Source organism: Cyclopterus lumpus, chromosome 12 (genome assembly GCF_009769545.1).
Source record: "Cyclopterus lumpus isolate fCycLum1 chromosome 12, fCycLum1.pri, whole genome shotgun sequence".
Taxonomy (NCBI): domain Eukaryota; kingdom Metazoa; phylum Chordata; class Actinopteri; order Perciformes; family Cyclopteridae; genus Cyclopterus; species Cyclopterus lumpus.
In genome coordinates, this window is record NC_046977.1 from 10151823 (window position 1) to 10169467 (window position 17645).

General features: G+C 39.8%; 2 protein-coding genes across 2 annotated transcripts in view; both read right to left on the bottom strand.

Moving 5' to 3' along the window:
• Nucleotides 1-624: 624 nt before the first annotated feature.
• On the bottom strand, nucleotides 625-8651 carry susd2 (sushi domain containing 2). The gene is made up of 16 exons (XM_034547723.1): nucleotides 8588-8651; nucleotides 8237-8435; nucleotides 7749-7900; nucleotides 7458-7625; nucleotides 7191-7365; nucleotides 6895-7096; nucleotides 6384-6469; nucleotides 4942-5210; nucleotides 4721-4855; nucleotides 4452-4607; nucleotides 3740-3988; nucleotides 2996-3179; nucleotides 2371-2465; nucleotides 2111-2290; nucleotides 1095-1191; nucleotides 625-966 (listed from the first exon to the last, which is right to left on the bottom strand). Exons 1-16 carry the CDS (start codon nucleotides 8649-8651, stop codon nucleotides 921-923), a joined length of 2457 nt encoding a protein of 818 aa, XP_034403614.1. The 3' UTR covers nucleotides 625-920.
• myo1hb (myosin IHb) overlaps nucleotides 8652-17645 on the bottom strand; it is a 59880-nt gene continuing 50886 nt past the window's right edge. Inside the window, exons 4-32 of the mRNA XM_034547722.1 lie at nucleotides 17352-17550; nucleotides 17178-17258; nucleotides 16864-17043; nucleotides 16681-16779; nucleotides 16457-16570; nucleotides 16282-16353; nucleotides 16075-16194; nucleotides 15674-15741; nucleotides 15495-15600; nucleotides 15297-15377; nucleotides 15106-15197; nucleotides 14898-14992; nucleotides 14022-14068; nucleotides 13705-13785; nucleotides 13511-13616; nucleotides 13250-13367; nucleotides 12987-13100; nucleotides 12825-12901; nucleotides 12667-12735; nucleotides 12480-12564; nucleotides 12239-12401; nucleotides 12032-12115; nucleotides 11778-11871; nucleotides 11294-11349; nucleotides 11081-11216; nucleotides 10929-10999; nucleotides 10510-10607; nucleotides 10320-10419; nucleotides 8652-8735 (exon numbers count right to left, since the gene is read on the bottom strand). Coding sequence (XP_034403613.1) covers nucleotides 8709-8735; nucleotides 10320-10419; nucleotides 10510-10607; nucleotides 10929-10999; nucleotides 11081-11216; nucleotides 11294-11349; nucleotides 11778-11871; nucleotides 12032-12115; nucleotides 12239-12401; nucleotides 12480-12564; nucleotides 12667-12735; nucleotides 12825-12901; nucleotides 12987-13100; nucleotides 13250-13367; nucleotides 13511-13616; nucleotides 13705-13785; nucleotides 14022-14068; nucleotides 14898-14992; nucleotides 15106-15197; nucleotides 15297-15377; nucleotides 15495-15600; nucleotides 15674-15741; nucleotides 16075-16194; nucleotides 16282-16353; nucleotides 16457-16570; nucleotides 16681-16779; nucleotides 16864-17043; nucleotides 17178-17258; nucleotides 17352-17550 — 2833 coding nt within the window. The 3' untranslated portion in view covers nucleotides 8652-8708. The remainder of the gene's footprint in view (nucleotides 8736-10319; nucleotides 10420-10509; nucleotides 10608-10928; nucleotides 11000-11080; nucleotides 11217-11293; nucleotides 11350-11777; nucleotides 11872-12031; nucleotides 12116-12238; nucleotides 12402-12479; nucleotides 12565-12666; nucleotides 12736-12824; nucleotides 12902-12986; nucleotides 13101-13249; nucleotides 13368-13510; nucleotides 13617-13704; nucleotides 13786-14021; nucleotides 14069-14897; nucleotides 14993-15105; nucleotides 15198-15296; nucleotides 15378-15494; nucleotides 15601-15673; nucleotides 15742-16074; nucleotides 16195-16281; nucleotides 16354-16456; nucleotides 16571-16680; nucleotides 16780-16863; nucleotides 17044-17177; nucleotides 17259-17351; nucleotides 17551-17645) is intronic.

Consider the following 17645-nt stretch of genomic DNA (forward strand, 5'->3'; position numbering starts at 1 on the left):
CAAGTAGATGGAGTAAGTAAATACATAATGTCTGGTGTGATCTCATTGGCCTAATTGACCAATATTATTCATTTAGACCACACATGTAATAATCAGATTATTATTATTACTCACAAACCTATAATAATATAAATTTGATTATGATATACATTGTCTATCAAATTAAAACCTTTTTTGGTCACAATTTGTGGACTATGAAAACAAGATGTTTCTTTTCTTATCTTAGTAAGAATGTTCTCGAACACTTTACGATTGTTTTCTTACCTAAGATGAGCAAAAATGAGAAAACATTGTTTAGAAATCAAAGGAAACAAAATGAAGAAACAAACAACAACTTGTGGAAACAAACAAAAATAAGAGGAACATTGTTTTCTGTCGGTAGTTTAGCAGAATGCATAGTAAAAAGAGAATATCATAATTCACATTAAGTCTGAATTGAAGCCACAGAATAGACTGCATATAAAAAACTTTATTGTTCGACAAAAACTTTAACCGATAAAACTATTTTCATCAGCATTTGATGTCAGAACACAAGTATAATGAAAGTACACAGTGCATAATGTATTTAATCTCATAGTTTGTCAGTTGGCCTAAATATACAAGTGATCTGAAAAGCCTCGACAATAAACCTGTAGTTTTATAGCCCAGAATGCTTTGCTTTTATGGTCAAAAGTTCAAATGTGGTCTATAGATATCAGTGCAATAACCTTTCTGCCTTGGAAGAAGCAGCGTGTAAAAGATGTCAAGTGTAGTTGTTCTTTAACTGTGCAGTGAACTTTGCTCAACCTTATAATATAATTAAAGCCGGAACATGGCTACGGTTTAAGAGGATATATCCCTTTTGTGTTATGTGTGTCTTTATCCAATGGAAGCATGCATGTGTCTAAGTGAGACATGTTTCAGCAGATGAACAGTTGTGGTTAGAAGGCCTCACTTGTCATAACTTCTCCCGGCCGTGCAGCTTTTCTGGAAGAAGAAAACCCCACATGAATAAAAACAGTGAAGACTACAATATGAAGCAAGTATTGTGAGGATAATGCATTTTAGAAATGCTGGGATGCATATTGATGATACATCTACTGAAGATACAGTACCTGTTCTGTTTCCTAGAGTGGAGTACGATCGTTGTTATGATTACGATCAGCGCCATCGCTCCGATGACTGAACCGGCCACGATTGCTGCGAGATTACCTGGAAGACGACAAAGATGCTGTTGTTTTTAACCAGAGGCTCAAGCGCGATAAGTATTTACATTAGTCTGTTTGATTTTTAACCTAAACTAGATCGTGAACTGCATCGATTCAGACAGGAAGAGAGATGCAACAAAGCTCCCAACCGACCAGAAGGTTTCATTGCTCTGCTTACACACTCATCTTAAAGGTGTTCATGTTTGTATATTAACTAGGATTTGTTTTTCTTGTCCAATTTAGTGGCACACATGGAGGGATGTTGGGTTTAATCAGTCACTTGAGAGTTGAAGACGTTTGTTACCAGGAATCCACAAGAAGTGGAAAAGGCCCCCCAAACCACTCAATTATAATACACGGGGAAAAAAAGAGTGTTAAAAATGTGCATCCAACTGCTTTCCTTTTTCTGTGAAGCTGATATCAAAATCCAGATTTACAAACTAGTCAGAAAGAAGCCGGTTAACACTTTCCGGCTCGATATGTCATTATGTGTTGTAAAAGTAATGTTCACACAGGCTCCACAGCGAAGGGACACTGCCCACAGAAGGAAGGTGTTTGCTTATTCTTATTTATTCATTGTTTTAAATATTTTAGAAATAATTGGTTAAAGATATGTATATGTTTGTTATTGAATGGGCCATGTAGTTGTTGCATTGCTAAATTCTATACGTCTTTAATTTTGATGTTTACATTATTATAAAAGGGGGTCAATGTTTAAAAGTTATTCTCACCCATACATTTTTTGTGTAAAAAGGTCATGAGAGTGATTTCATTTTTTGCTGATTTGATGGATCAAATGATGCACACAAGGACACACACACACACACACATGCATGCTTAAATACAGACACTCACACATGTGCACTGTTGATTTGTGAAGATCAGAATCATTGGACAGGACTTATTCTATTATTTATTCATACTGGGAAGCACGCAGCTCGTGTCTTTTCCGGACCACTGGCCGTTCTCCTGACATATTCGCTCTGCAGACCCTTTGAGAGTGTAGTCGTCATTGCAGGAAAGCTGCACCTTCGCTCCTTGAAAATATGTGGTCCCCTCCTTCTTGCCATTATTTGGAGGTGAAAGCCGCCCACAGGATATCACTGCACAGTACGACAATATCGAACACAGTCAGCAAATGTACATAATAAACGTTTTTCATCATGTGTTTTCATTCTCTCACCTTGCTTTAGATCCTCCACGAGAGAAATGTGACTCTGGAAAGACACTTTGGTTGCATTTCCCATTCGTGGACTACGACCTACCAGGATATCATACCTACAGGACAGAGGTAGGGATCAGAAAGTGAGTTTAAACAAGAAGGATTTCTCTGAAATGGCAATGACTAACATTTAAATAAAGTTGAAAAAAGAATCATCAGAAGTCGGGCTATCATTACCTTTAGGCCCTGTGGGTGTAAATCTAAAAGCACTGCATCTCATATTTTCCACAATGCAACTGGTCTTTTGTGGGATCTCCTCACCTGGTCATTGCCAGTGTCTTTTAAACCGATAACTCCAGTATGCAAATGTGGGCTTTTTGTACTCTGCATAAGACTGAGCCAAGGTAACCATGATTACATCACTGTGATATCATCAGGCTTATTTTGTACGTTTTTTGAAAGCTACAGAAGACGTTATTGTTTCCCCAAGCTGATTGATCCTTATGAGGAGTAAACTAAATCTAATGTGTACAATTGGCAACGTGCCCCTTTAAGAGAACTAGTTACATGTGTTTTATAAAAACACTAGTATTTAATGAATTCATTATTATAATGAGTAAAATATATAAAGGTTTTCTTCTCATACCTACAGTACTGAGCGCCCTCTCCGGTGCATATCTCATATGCCTGATTGGCTAATGGATCATCTGGACTCTCAGGGACAGAAAACACTGGAACAAATCTGTGGTCATGTCTGGGAGCGTAATAGTATGTGTTCAAAAGATATTCAGAATCGTATGTGAACAAGGCAGACTGGTTGGAGACGGCCCCTGTAAGACAAAAAGATAAACACTTAAATCATTTAAATTTAAGTTGAACCGTTGCAACATTATCTGCTGATGTTTCATAAAAGGAGTGGTTTCCTGGAATGCAAATGCCTGATCTATGCACGAAAAGCACAAAAAGAGAAGTGTGTTTTCCTAAAACGAAAGGGTAACACGAAGGGTACATGACCCAAAAGAGGAAGCAGTGTGACATAGAAATGGTTTGGAGAAAGGACTTTGGTGTCTTTAATTCTTCCTTTCTAATATCCAAAACAATTTACACTGTGAGTCAGGAATACACGTATATGTGCAACCTGGCTGAAGTCCGGGCCTTACTGTTGTAGTTTCCTAATGTTATCCTGACATAAATGTGTTTACTTATCTCTAAAATTACTCATTAGCCCTTCAATATGAAATTATCAAAAAAGAATATATCCTCAATGTAATTCCTTATCAAACTTCATGCCTATTTAATTCAATTGAATGAGGTTTTGTTTGTCATACATAAAAATAGGTTCACAACAGTCATAAACTCAACCTAATCTGCATTGTGAATAATTTCTTACAGCTTGCCCCGAAGCTGAACAGCTCCTCTGGATTGGTGAGGTTCCTCACGAGTTGACCATTGCTGAGGATGAGGTCGTCGTTGGCGTCACCGTTCATCTTTCCCAGCAGTCCGAGAGTGGAGTCTTTGAACTCCTGGGGCAGGAGCACGGTGGTTGTCATGGTTCCCTCTCTCAGTCGCACCTCCACCCCGGCTCCACTTGGGAACATCACGGTCACATTTGTCGAGGTAGGAGAAAACACAAACACACCTAGAGGGGAGGCTTGTTCAGAATAAAGGCAGTTCTTGTATTTTAACAAAGATCACAGCAAGCGTGTTCTGACAATAAGCTTTTTACGATGTGGGTGCAAAAGCATCAAAGGTAGAACAGTTTTGCTCATTTCACGTCTCAGCATGCAGCATTTTATTGGTCAAGTTGGAGGTTATTCTTGTCACAAATCTGAAGACTGTGTCAAAATTCTTACTTAGTGTCAATTAGAATAAACAAAGGGAATACATTTTTTATAATATTTCTTATGATTGGATTAAAGGACTTTAAATTTATTTTTTATATTGATTTTGACCTATAGCCTTTGGTTGCATTTATTTGTTTCAATAGAGAGAAATCAAGCAGGAAAAAGGTTCCTCCTTGTAATGTGTAATGTTACAATATACACCCCAGCTATGCAGGTAGCTTAAACTATAGAAAGCAGAACGGTGAATCAGGGTCTCACCATGCAGGTCTATCCAGCTCTGCTCAGAAAAGGAGAGGGTTTTTTGATTCTGCAGTACTTCAAGGCCGGTGTGACCGCCGACCAGCCGCACCTCAATAACGTCCGAGGATGTTTCTTTCATGGCTACAGCCGTCAACTTTGTAGCTTTTATCGTGGCTGGTTGGAGAATCAGATCAACAAAGATTAGTGTGATGGTTCATGTGTTTAGTGGGGATCACTGTTGAGAAAGATAGAAAGGTTCAAAAGCATGCATGCCTTCAGTAACTCACCGTTCACAGGCTCTGTCCTGCCTTGGATTGTCAGACGTTTTTTTGCCGAGGTCATCAAAGTGTATTCCCCGTGGCCGTTGAAAGAGTAGCTGACACCATCAAAAGTTATGAAATGGGGATCTCCAAACACCACAGCTGTGATTACGGACAAAGAAGACTTCACATTGAACAATAATCACATAAAAACACATAAACCGTAACATGCTTATGGATTTACTCACCTGAGCCGGGTGGCTGGTAACGCCTGCACCCGGTGGAGGGCCGGTGCTTGAAGTAGAAGTGGCAGTTGTCGGACCACAGGCAGCAGTAGTAGAAGCTGAGGACGTCATAGACCCAGTGGGACTGTCCAGGAACTCGAGGGGGTTTCTGAAATGGGGCTGAGCCCCAGTCGTGTGCTCGGTCTGGGGTACTTCCCCCAATCGAGTCGCCTGTCAGCACCTGAGTGCCATTGCTGTCATAGCAACACTGCTGTCCCGCTGCATATGTAGGACTGTTGATACATATCATACATATACTAATAAAGGGAACTCTGCTGCAACTAAATCATGACGCCAATTTAAACACATAGCTACACGAGAGGCCACCGTGGGGCTTCGGGCTAAAGCATCATTTGAGCTCACGATGAGACAATGACAGGTGTAATGCTTTCAATCTTAATTTAGTGTGAGCATGCTCACGTTGGCTAATTAGCATTAAAATAAAATACAGCAGAGACTAATGCCATTAGCTTTGCAGGTATTTGCTTATAAACCTTAAGTATTGGGCAACATAAAAATTACAACACGGATTTGTACCAAATATCATAGTAATCCATCAAATAGGTTTATTTATATTTCAGCCTGGTGAAGTGGTGGACTGGCTTACTGACAGACCAACATTGCTGTGGTACATATTCATTCACTTTTGAGAAGCTGTGGCAAGACAATTAATTATTAATGCTTTATCAATTAGTAGTATTCATATAGATTACATTAGGGCAGCTGTTATAGTTGTACACATTGTTTTTTTATACTAAATTCATGTCAGTATAGTAGCTATATTAATATGTAAATGATAATTAGCAGTGCATCTGATAGTATTCCATTACGTAATATATGGTAATAATTATCCACTTACTTTCAGAGTTGCTTTCATATCGTTTTAATTATAAATGTACAATAATAGAAAGGTACTTTTTGGTCTTAATTAATCATTAATCAGTAGGCTCCACAGAGTGGCCGACAGTTTTACTATTCCAGGTGTCATAATTCAATTTTACCGTTCATAAAGAGGGCTGATGCAGGTATTTACGGCTGCTTACGTTTAGGTTGAGGTATCATGGGCATGTCTTTGATGGTATAGATAAGAGATAGGCAGCCAAAAGGCTACAAAGTGCAGTATAAGAATTGAGATAACAATTCAGATACTTACATTTTTGGCAAAAATTATAACAATTGTCCAAATTCTGCATGATCAATAAATGTTTCCACAAAATATCACAGCTGAACATGTTACCATAAATACTACAGAGTACATCAAGTTACAAAATAATGCTGTGCTATAAAACCTACCCTGCAAATCGTATAAAGCCTTGTGTGTTTCAGAATTTTTGCTAATGTCGTAAATGCATTTGTGACATTAGAACATAATGTTGACGCCTGACGGGTGTGAGTGAAGGACTCACCTGGCTTGTATTGCTCTCACACAGTGAACACACCCAGGGTGGTAGGTGCACACGCTGCCCTTCTCTATATCACAGCCATAGTCGGTCTGAGGACAAAGAGATACGTCTGTGCTTATCAGGCGGCGGAATGTGCATTTCCTGTACGTGCTGCCAGTCAGAGGCCTAATCGTCCTCATTAATATGCTGAGTCACTAGTTTTATCATCCCATTTGTCACTCGCCTGACATTGAACGACAGTAATGGCATTGCCGAACCCATTTTTAAGATAAGAGGCATCGATGCTGAAACAAGTTCAACTTGCAGATAATTCTTGTGAATAAAACAACTAAGGGAGACCGCTCATTAACTTTAAGCTGATAAGCAGTGAGTATAGGTGAAGACTGCCGATCCCCACACACATACATTTATTAACCTAAATCTACCACGCAGAATATCATTTTACTGTGATGATGTCATTTCCAGTTCATCTGAGATGTATTACAGATAACCATTAAACTTGTGCTACACTTACGTGGAACCTCCCAGTGTCGGCTCTTGCTTGAGCCAGAGTGCAGGGGCAGTCTAGGATCTCACTGAGGAAGTTGGGCAGCTGATTTTCCAGCTGGTCCCATGCGAGACATTTTTCCAGGGCCCAAACTTTTGAGTTCTGCCTGAACCTTTCCTCCAGATGCCAGGCCAGAGCGTGATCCTCCGTCCAAGCTGCTTGTACATTCCTAAATGAAACGTATGATAAATATTGTACAGACGACGACTACAATGATATGTGTTATGGCAGTGTTCTATATTATAGGAAGTGTTCGTACACACCACGTGCCATCAGGGTTGGTGCTGGGGCTGATACGTAGAGAGCCAAGCTCCCAACTTGAAAAGCCGTTCACCGCTGGTTTGGGCAAAAAGCTAAAAGAGCCATTGTTGGGCTGATCCTTTGCCAGTGAGTACAGGTAGTGCCACTCCCCCTGCCAGTTGTCTGTGTAGGGTTTCCCTACAGAGAAACATTATACAGAATTAATTTTATGAATGAATAATCATGTGATCTAAAAGGTGTACATGCAGTGTATAAACAGGCGCACTCACCGGTCTCCCTGTATCCCCAGACCTCGACGTTGACCCTCTCCGCTCTGACCAAAGACGTATTCCATGTCATCCGAAGGAAGCCTCCAACATCAGGTGTACCATAGTACTGCCATTTTGTTGAGTTGACCAGAGTTGCCTTAAAATGAGCATCTAACTTGCCAGTATGCACTGTGTAGCAAACACATTTGAATCAAATAAATCATATATGTCACACAAAATGGAAAACTATGTGTTATCAAATAGAAGAGTGTTGAGGTCTTCCTCAAAAGATTATGCAGACAGTTATTGTACCTGAGAGCCAGGTTCCAACTCGACTGAATGTAGTGCCATTATCAGAGGAGACGAGCAAGGGAACCCACCCTGTTTCATACAATAGTGGAGAGATACAATGGCCTCTGCTGTTTTCATCCACATACCCCACAGTGTTGATATTGCTGTTGAACCTGCAGTTAAAAAATAATGATCAGCAGGTTTCTGTAATGTACTTCAACTGTGTAATTATACTGCGATACTTGAGCGTGACAGTTCACTCTTCACTTTTTTCCAGTGGTTTCAATTGCATCTCATAATACTTTTGATTTCTTCATTAGAATATTGCTCAGAAGACCTGATAAATAAAGATAGACCATGAGATGCAGTTGGAAGCCCTGGAAAAAGCAATAGTTGAAAATACTTACCCTCATTGTGTTTCTCTTTACCATAATCAATCGATCGGTGAAAGGTTTAACCAGAACAGACTTAGCAACACGTTAACACTTGCATGAAAATGAAAGTCTTACCTGCATAGAATCGCTGAACTCTTGTTGAAACTCGTGTCAAGGACAATAAAATCCGTGCCACCCAAAATGGACCCCGAATAAGGAAAGACTTGCACACAGTACTCTTTATAGTCTTTGCAGCAGTTCTTGAGAGACGTGCATGTTGTGTGGCATGAACACGAGTACAATTTTTTTCCACATTTTCCTTCACAGGTCTGTCCTGATTAAAATAAGGAGAACGTATTTTAAGTCTGTAGTGTGCTTTTTTTAAATATTGATAAAAAGCAGTTCATGTTTCTCGGTTGGTTTCTTTCCAAATGTTGGAGACAAAATACAACGTATGCGGCCGTTTGGAAGCGTGTGGGTACTTACCTGATATGCTGCAGACACATGAAACCAGAAGGAGAAATATTACTGCTGTGAATCTTTCCATCATGACAGGTTTCTGCTGATTCTTCAATTTAGTTCCCGGTGTGTGTACTCAGCAGCTTTTTTAAAACCTCGGCCCATTTCCAAACATCTGTTTAATCATTAACCAGTGGTCATTATAATAACACTTCTGACTGTATTCATCCTCGCGTGACTACCTTTGACCACCTCTCCTTTCAGAGACAATCAGTTAAGTTTTGTGATCTGTTATAAATCAGACTCACATTGGCTCTTATCATATTTAGATATACCACCTAACAAGAAACTATTATGGGGATAATAAAACATGCTGTCATGTTCAGAGAATATTTGTTTTTAACAAATCAGTCGTATTAGATAGTAACAATATGTGAAATAGATGACATACTGTGTATTTAATTATTATTATGTGATATTATTGGATCACAGCAGTGTCAACAAAATGGGCCTTCTTTCAAAGTTTGAGCCCAGGTAAGCATGTGGGCAATATTGGCATGATAAAATGCTAACTTTGAGCATGTTGAACTGTAGTTAATATTTGAGAATACATACACTCTCTAAATTTTAGATGCAATCTTTGCATTTCATCCTGCATCAGCATTTTCCTTCTAACTTTAAAATAAGACAATGTGTGATGAAAAAGATGTTCATAGCATTAAGAATAAAAGAACACATTTAAGTCATGAGAGTGAATGTTAGCATGCCAATGTGGTAAAATGCATTGAACACATGAGGAATAGCATGTTGTAGATCTGTAAAATACACAAATAAATACATTCTGAACAGTTTAAGAGGAGAGCTGTACGTTGATTTTCACGTTGGGATATTTGTGTTGTCCAGCAGGGTGTGCTGCAGATTAAGGTACTGCACAATCCAATGCTGCCTTCACTGACACAAAATTAATAATTTAAAAGTTACACTTTTATGCCTCACTCCTTACTTGTTTCCTGGCCACTCATTTGACATCACCTTAAAGTAGAAAGCAGATGTTTTTACAGGACAAGTTTGTTGATTTCCTTGAGAGGGTTCATTACCCAGCCTGACAACAATCCCAAAGGGGGCGTGCAGGCCAGTAGGGAGAGCTGCTACCTCAGGAGTCATCTCAACAAGATATACTTGCATATAGATTAAGTATTCTTTTGAAATGTGACTGTGTACTTTGCTCAAATTACGTAATTTACCCCCAACAAATACTTTTCACATGCAGTGTTTGTGGTTTAACAGGTTTTTAATGTTACAGTAAAACATGGGCGAGGTATTAGAAACATTCATGGCTGCACACATATGTTTATCATGTTATCATCTACACAGGATGTCAGATACATTTAATTAAAAAAAAAGATTACAAGCGCTTCCATTCATATTAAGGATGGTAGATTTCCTTGAATCTGAGCTGGGATCAGTTTGTTCACTTCAATATCTTTTAAACTCCAGACATCAGGAACAAGCAGACCCAATGATGTTCTGGCTAGGCTCTACTGTTAGTTTTGTGTCTGCTCTATGGAGATATTGGCAGTGTAATGTTTGCATACATATCATTGGACAACATTGTCATAAAGATGCAAAAGGTAGAAATTAGCTGACATGAAACACAATTGGCAACAACCATGGACCAGGATTACAGAAGAAAGTAAAGACCTTTGTCAGTTGTTGATATGAATAACTAACATGATGCTTTGATGAAGTCCACACTCACCACCATCAAATGGCCATTCTTTGCCCTGTAGACCATTGACTCCTGACCACTCTTGAAGTCCACAAACCCCTCTCTGCCAGGCTGGATGTCAAATCGCACGCTGCAAGCGACGGCAACAGTTTCACATCGAATTAGGCACATCCATCGTTTTTGCTCAATTTATATTACTCCATAAATCTAGATTCTGTACCTGCCCTGGACCACTTTGATGCAGTTCTGCTTGTTGGCAATGAGACTCAGCTTAGTCAGACCCTCAAACAGGTAGTCACACTGTAGAACCAGATCCCCCTAAAAGAACAAATAGTGTCAGTCTTATTAACTGTTAGATGTGGGGATTTTATAATATTTAAGCCTAAGATTCAAAAGGTAATGTTTCCGATCTGATGTTGTTCTCCGTTTGTCTACAATAAATTTAAATGAGTGGTTTTCGAGTCTGAGGCGGAGATGCACCGATATTGATATCGGATATCGGTCCAATTCTGATACAAACCGGATATTGCCTTACACATAAAGGAAGGATCCCAGTTTTTTTAATGAAACACTGGAATCGGATTAGTGTTGTTTTAGATCTCAAAATACATTGTGTATAGAGTCTGTTGGTAGGTCTACCTTTTTCTTGATGTCATCACATGTAACATGAAGGATCAGGAAGTTGTCACTCAGGTTGCTGACTGACACACCTATCATTAAAAAAAATAAACATGTATGCAATAGCAAGTTTCAAGCATGTGTGTAGATCTCCCTTCAGATGCTCATTTTACCTTTCAGAGAGATGTAATCTATCCGCTGCTTGATCTTGGCCTCCTCAACCAGGTAGGCGGCTTCCTGGGTGAAGATGAGCTGCCGGAGACGAGGCCTGAACCCGTTCCTGTCGTACTTCACCACCGCTACACTGTACTGTGGGACAGACACACACACAAGGTCAGAGTGGACGAAAGGACAAAGATGCAAAATGAATTCCAGTATTAGTTTACCTTGATGTGCTCATGCCGTATCATCTGAAGCACTTTGACGCTTATGTCTTGTCCATCTGAATAGAATAAGAGAAGCCATGAGGGAGGATTTCACACACAAATTGAATACAATAATACGATACTGTCTCCGTAATTACATTATAACTTGCTTATCAATCTGTAAAATAGTCCATTTACCGGCTCACAAAGTATCTCAGATTGCATAATCAGGTTTTGTAATTTAATTTGAAAATTAAAATGTACTGTTGCTAATTCTTCACCCTCTGGAAAGACTTATTCCACATTTTAAAAGCAAAACTCTGAAAGGGGTAGAGCATGAATACATATAAACTAATGTAGAGTACTGTTGGCATCTGCAGTCTTCACAGGCCATTACCCAGTATTATCATGTTGTACGTATGCTCTACTTAACAGTATTAATGCTAAAATCTATATTCCTGTATGTACACTCAATGAAAAGTGTACATACAGGAAGCAGTCTTACTAATTCTGGTGTCCATGAATGGTCTACAAACACTGAAGGGGTAGTTTTCTTTTTTTCCTTTGAACATGGAGCTCGTCCGTGCTTTTAACAGAAGCTGGAAACAAGAAAAGTAAAAAGTAAAAGAAAGTAAGTAACTTCCTGAAGTGAATATGTTTGAGATTCAAGTGTTGCCCAAAAACATTTTTCTTTATTTAGTTGTTTTAAATGTAGAATGGATAATGTTGTATTGCGGTTCCAACCACCTACGATTGTACCTGAGCTTTCCTCTGTGGAGTTATTCCTCGGATGTACTTCCGCACCATGTGGCGAATGTAGAGCTTCTTCAACAACTGGGACAACTAGAACAAATACAGTTTGACACCTTTTACAGGGTGCAGCCATTACCAAAATCACCAACTTGTGCCCTCACGCATGCAGCCTTATACCTAGAAACAGATGATGCAAACACACGTATCACCAACCTCCTGCATTATCGGCGGAGGGGTGAGCCAAGAGTCTCTTTCCAAGACTGTTTTGGGAAGGTTGTCCCTCAGACGTGTGAGGTAGTTCTGCCTCACGTACGCTAGATACTCACTGTTCTCAACGCAGGCCGGCTGATTTCTAGTCATGAAACCTTTAATGAATCTAGAACAAATCAATAGATTCTTAACATGGACTGTATTAGACTGTATCACCATCTCCTCTGTCATCGTGTGAACTTACTTCTTGATGACTTTGACAGCCCATGCCCTCTTGTCACGCTCCTTTCTGGCCAGCAGACCTCTCCAGCAGGTTTCGATCTTAGTGGCTATTTAGTTAAGACAAGGCAATAAAAAGTCATATCGTAAAATGCTTGTGCAGCTTTTAGTTTATGCCTAGAAACGCATCAGTTTGCATTTTTCACACTCACCAGCCTCTCTCTGTTTCAGGTAGTCTCCCTTCACCCTGTAGCCTTTGTACTTTGCCTGAATCCTTGTTGCTGCAACAATGACAGTTCTAGTTTCAACCTCAGGAGCGTTAGGATGCTTAATGTAGAATTGCAAGTAAATGTACAGAACCACATCTCACCTAGCCTATGTTTGCAGACCTGAAAGGTGTCTTCTGTTGCAAACAGAGTTCTCGGGTGCCGGATGAAAATCTTTGTCCTTGAGGGGGAAAAGACAACCGGGGATAAGTTCCTGTATCTCTTCATAGACAGCCTGTGGCTTCTATACAGTACCATCTGCCTACCTGCCCATCTTGTACTCATCAGGTTTGTAGCCCAGATGTTTGATGAGGCACCGCACACCTTCTGCTGCCGTACCTTTCCAGTTGGGCCAGGTGTCAGGACACAGAGCCTTATACCTGAGCACAGAAGAAGACCGCGGTATCACACACAGCTTTATACTTGATAAGAATAACAGCAACAACAATTAAATATGCCAAATGGCCTCTGCAAAAAAAAAGAGAAACTTTAAATGCAATTTATAAAGAGTGAAAGTGTGCTTAGCTACCTCTGGAGAAATATCTCGTATTTGCGTCGGTAAGCAAACCCAGCACGTCTGACCCTCAGATGCTCCATCAGCCCCAGGTACTTCACCTGATGTCTCACCAACACATCGTCAAAGCGTCCTGAAGGGGACATCAAAGAGTTCAGGGGTCAATTCTGTCTTGTCTAACTGTATCTGCTGGCTGACGGCAGGCTGAGCATACAGTAACACGCATTAGCTCAGCTCGGTCACTGGGTTCAGAAGTGAAGGACGTTTGGGACACACCTGGCTGCTTGGCTTCATTGGGTTTAATGCAGCGGACGTACCAGGGCTCTTTGGACCTTAGGATCTCAGTCAAGCCCACTAGGCTGCTCTTAAACTGAGTCACCACCTGGATAGTCAGGAAAGGTGCCAATGGTGTGTTGATAGTAGTTGTATAAATCAAGTCATTGAACGTCATCATCTGAATCGTTTCTTACAGTTTCAGGTCTCCTCTTGCTGTCCGGTTCAGAAGAAGGAAAACAGTGTTTGATAATAGCGTTCTTGGACTGTCGCATGACCTTAAGGAGAATAGAAGAACTATGTAAGCATCCAACATGTCAGACAAAACAATATATACCATAAATAATGTCGTGATGTTAGAGTGTTTTACATTTATGTATATTTTCAGTTCTATTTTTGCAGGTTTTGTTGTAGGACCAGAGGATATCAGAAGTTATACGGTAGATTCAGAACAAATAGTGTAAGACATTTGTGTATCACCTGGTTTCATACTATTCAAATTAAATGAAATTACCTCTTTCCCATTTCGATACAAGAGATCATTGTTTTTGTCCAAGAATCCTGAAAGTGTAAAGAACAAAGTAAAACTCTAAAATAGCAAAAAAATTGAGTATTTCTTTTGGCAACAACACATTCTTCCTCTTAAAAATCTAAAGTTGAATTCACAAGAAATTAAATTAATGTAATCTATACATTTTACCAACAATCACTATTTTATGCATGTTCATAATTTTTCATGAATATATTTGTCGCTTTAATTTTTTAATTTTAGTTTTGGTTGTGTGACCTTTGACCCTATAACATCCAGTTAGTTAGCAAGGCTGAGGTGAGTCCATAGCAGTTCTTCGCTCAATCGTGATGTAAACGTGATAATAATTTTAAAAAAAATTGGCACAATTCTTACTTTCTATGGATCTGATAATATTGTGTAGTTTAATTCTCCTTGAAGGTTTTTACAGCACTTTGTTATAACATGCTAGTTTCTCAAGCTAGGCTTCTTTTTTTGATCCATGTTATTTCTTTGGCTAGTTTGTTATTAATCTATATCATTTTCGAGACATTTTTCAACACATAATGTTATTGGTAATGTTAAGCTTGTGCCATGTTAAGTGTAAATTACATTTTATTAATTTGAAAAATATAGGTAATTGTTAATGGTGGGGAGAAATATTGTCACTTTTATAGTAAATTGTCAAACTGACACAATAGTGTTTGAAAGTTATGTATTTTATTGACTGCATATATTGAGAACTGAAAATGTGAGAGCACTTGTTCATGACTTCATGACTTCTCTATTCGTACTACCTTTTAGCTTTAGGCCGCTGTTCATTTATTGACATTGTAAGAGAGACATAAATGATTCCACGTACAGAGGTCTAACATCTCTCACCTACAACACAGTATGTAACCTCCCCAGCGTAGTGCAAGAGGCGGAAGTCTCCTCTGTCCATTGTTTTCCTTGTCTTTTGGTCTGCAAGTTTATGTCTGCAGAAAGAGGACAGTTAGTTAGTTCTTATGATATTTATGGTCATACAATGTGTTGGTCTGAATATGCGTAGACAATGTGCACTTTCTCGAAAGCAAACTGTAGAGCTCACGTGACAAAATGAGGGTGACCACCAATCGTTTCCTCCATCTTCTCGAGGAAGGTGAGATCTGTGGCCTCTCCAGGACGTAAACATTCCTCGTCCTATACGAGAGGACAAGCATCAATAATTCAGTGTATACAGTTTTAGTTTAGTGGTCGAGTGCACTATTTGTTAGGAGCATAACGCAATCCTAACTTTACCAATAAAGAGATGATTCCTCTGTGTTTCTCCTCCACAAGATCACAGATGATCTTGTTGTTGAAAAATGGCACTGGTTCCCACTGTGCAAAAAAAAAAGAAGCATTCGTGGTTAAGAAGCAGTTTTTATTGAGTGAGTTTTATTTCTGCAATGTGAGCCACAAATGACAATAACATATACGGATTAATAGCGCTATTACTTCAATCCCTTCCATCTCGTACTCCTCCTGCTCTGACTTGAGGGTCAACTGGATGAAAAGCTGCTGCAGCTTCTCGTTGCAGTAGTTGATGCAAAACTGCTCAAAGCTAAAATAAATCAGAAGTACTGTTAGTATCGTATTCTTCATTTCGAATCAGCTCATCTGTTTCGGGATCTCACCTGTTCACGTTGAAAACCTCGAAACCATAGATGTCCAACAGGCCAATTACTGTTTTCCTGGAGGAATCCTACAGATGGTTTACGCAGATATTATTTCTTCAAATGGAAAATATGTGATTTTGTGAAGTTCTGCCTCACTCTTTGGAGTAATGCCACCTCATATGTTGGTGTGACTTTAAACAAATAAAATTACATTGTGGGGGAAAAAATCTGCCCAAAGTCAAATTTGGCAGATGTGCTGTTAATGCAATTGGGTGTTTTCAGACTCACAACCAATCAAATGGCTGCCTCAGGGTTACTGAAATCTCATTACCCCAATTTACTCCCCATTTATGTGTTCTTTATGAGACAGGTCTGGCCAGGCAAGATTAGAAAGAGAGAAGAATGCTTTTTTTTCTCACCTTGTTAACTAAAGATTCATTGATCTTGTTGACCAGCCAGTTGAAAGTGCGGCCATAGATTGCTTTGGCAAGGGCGTCCCTGGCATATACTGCATGGTCCACAGAGAAGGGACTAAACACCTTTAACATCAGAATAATGTAGATGATTTACTACACACAAGTTAAACATATTTTATACTTAAAATCAAATCAAATAAGTCAAGTCACCTCCTCTGTTTTGGCTTCAATCTTCCTGTGGGTTAAGCCCTGTTGTAGCACATGAGTAGGAATCCCCAGCAACTGCACAGCAAATACAAGCAAATACATGTCAAATCTCTTCCTGGTCTCCATCAGAAAGTTGCATGGAGACGTATAAAGTTGTTTTTTTGGGGGGGGGCCTCACCTTTGACACCCAGTGCATCTCCTGGTTGTTGTTGAGAGAGGCGTATCCTCGAGCATCCGGTTCAAACTTGATATTTCCCAGGTGGAGCACACTAGCAATTATTCCAAACAGGTGCTGCGTTTACACCCAGAAAGAAATACTTCATGAATCAGCAGCAACATGTATCGTTCATCGTTTTGAATAAAGCTTTGTCCATGTGTGTGAAGATCTACGGTTACGCCCACCTCAATGTCACTCTCACTGAACTTTATGACAGAGAGGGCTCTCCGCACCATCTTCCAGTCACTTCTATCATTGATAGAGCTAACTTTGGCACATTCACCCTGGAGGAGACAGAGTATAAAATGTCTGAGTTAAGAAGTTTTTGTTCTACCCGATATAAGAAGTGTTTTTTTTCTTCCACTAACCTGCACCAGGTAACGGTAGTTCTGGCAGTTTCTCTCCAGGCCGAGCCAGCGAAGCAGCTCTTCCTCTCCTCCCTCCACCAGCTGATAGAAGATATGGAAGTTTCTCTCTCCGTGGTTCTGGTGGACCACACGGGACTTCTCCAGCAGGTAATTCAGGATGTGACCACCAACTGCACCCCCCTGAGAGCAAAATGTAAGTCTTAATTAATCCTTAGTCAGTCCTTGGTGTGAACCGCAAGGTCATTACATCACTGCGGTATATTGTCCTGACATGGTATTTTGGACTGTAATGTAGTGAATATATTTCAGTCCACCTGGTGGTCGAACTGGATGTCCATGTATTTCCCAAAGCGGCTTGAGTTGTCATTCTTCAGAGTTTTGGCGTTTCCGAAAGCCTTGATGGTGTAAACCAAAACGCCATTAAATGCCTTTAAAATCATGTTATACTAATAATGTTAAGCATTTGTACACATAACCATGTCATTGACCTCAAGCACTGGATTGGAGAGAAGCAGCCTGTCGCGGACGTTGTTCAGGAGTTTGGTACTTGGACAGCTGACAGCGTAGAATTGCAAGATTTTCTTGGAGGCCTCGGTCTTGCCGGCCCCACTCTCCCCTGAGATCAGGATGAAGTGGTTGTTGAACTCGGACAGCATGGTGCGGAAGACGTTGTCTGCCAGTGCATAACTAAAAGTACAGTAATAGCTGATAGTTAGCCCGGAAGTCAGACTCGACAAAGAGTACTTTTTTTTATTGCTGAACACAATGTAGCTTTCAACACT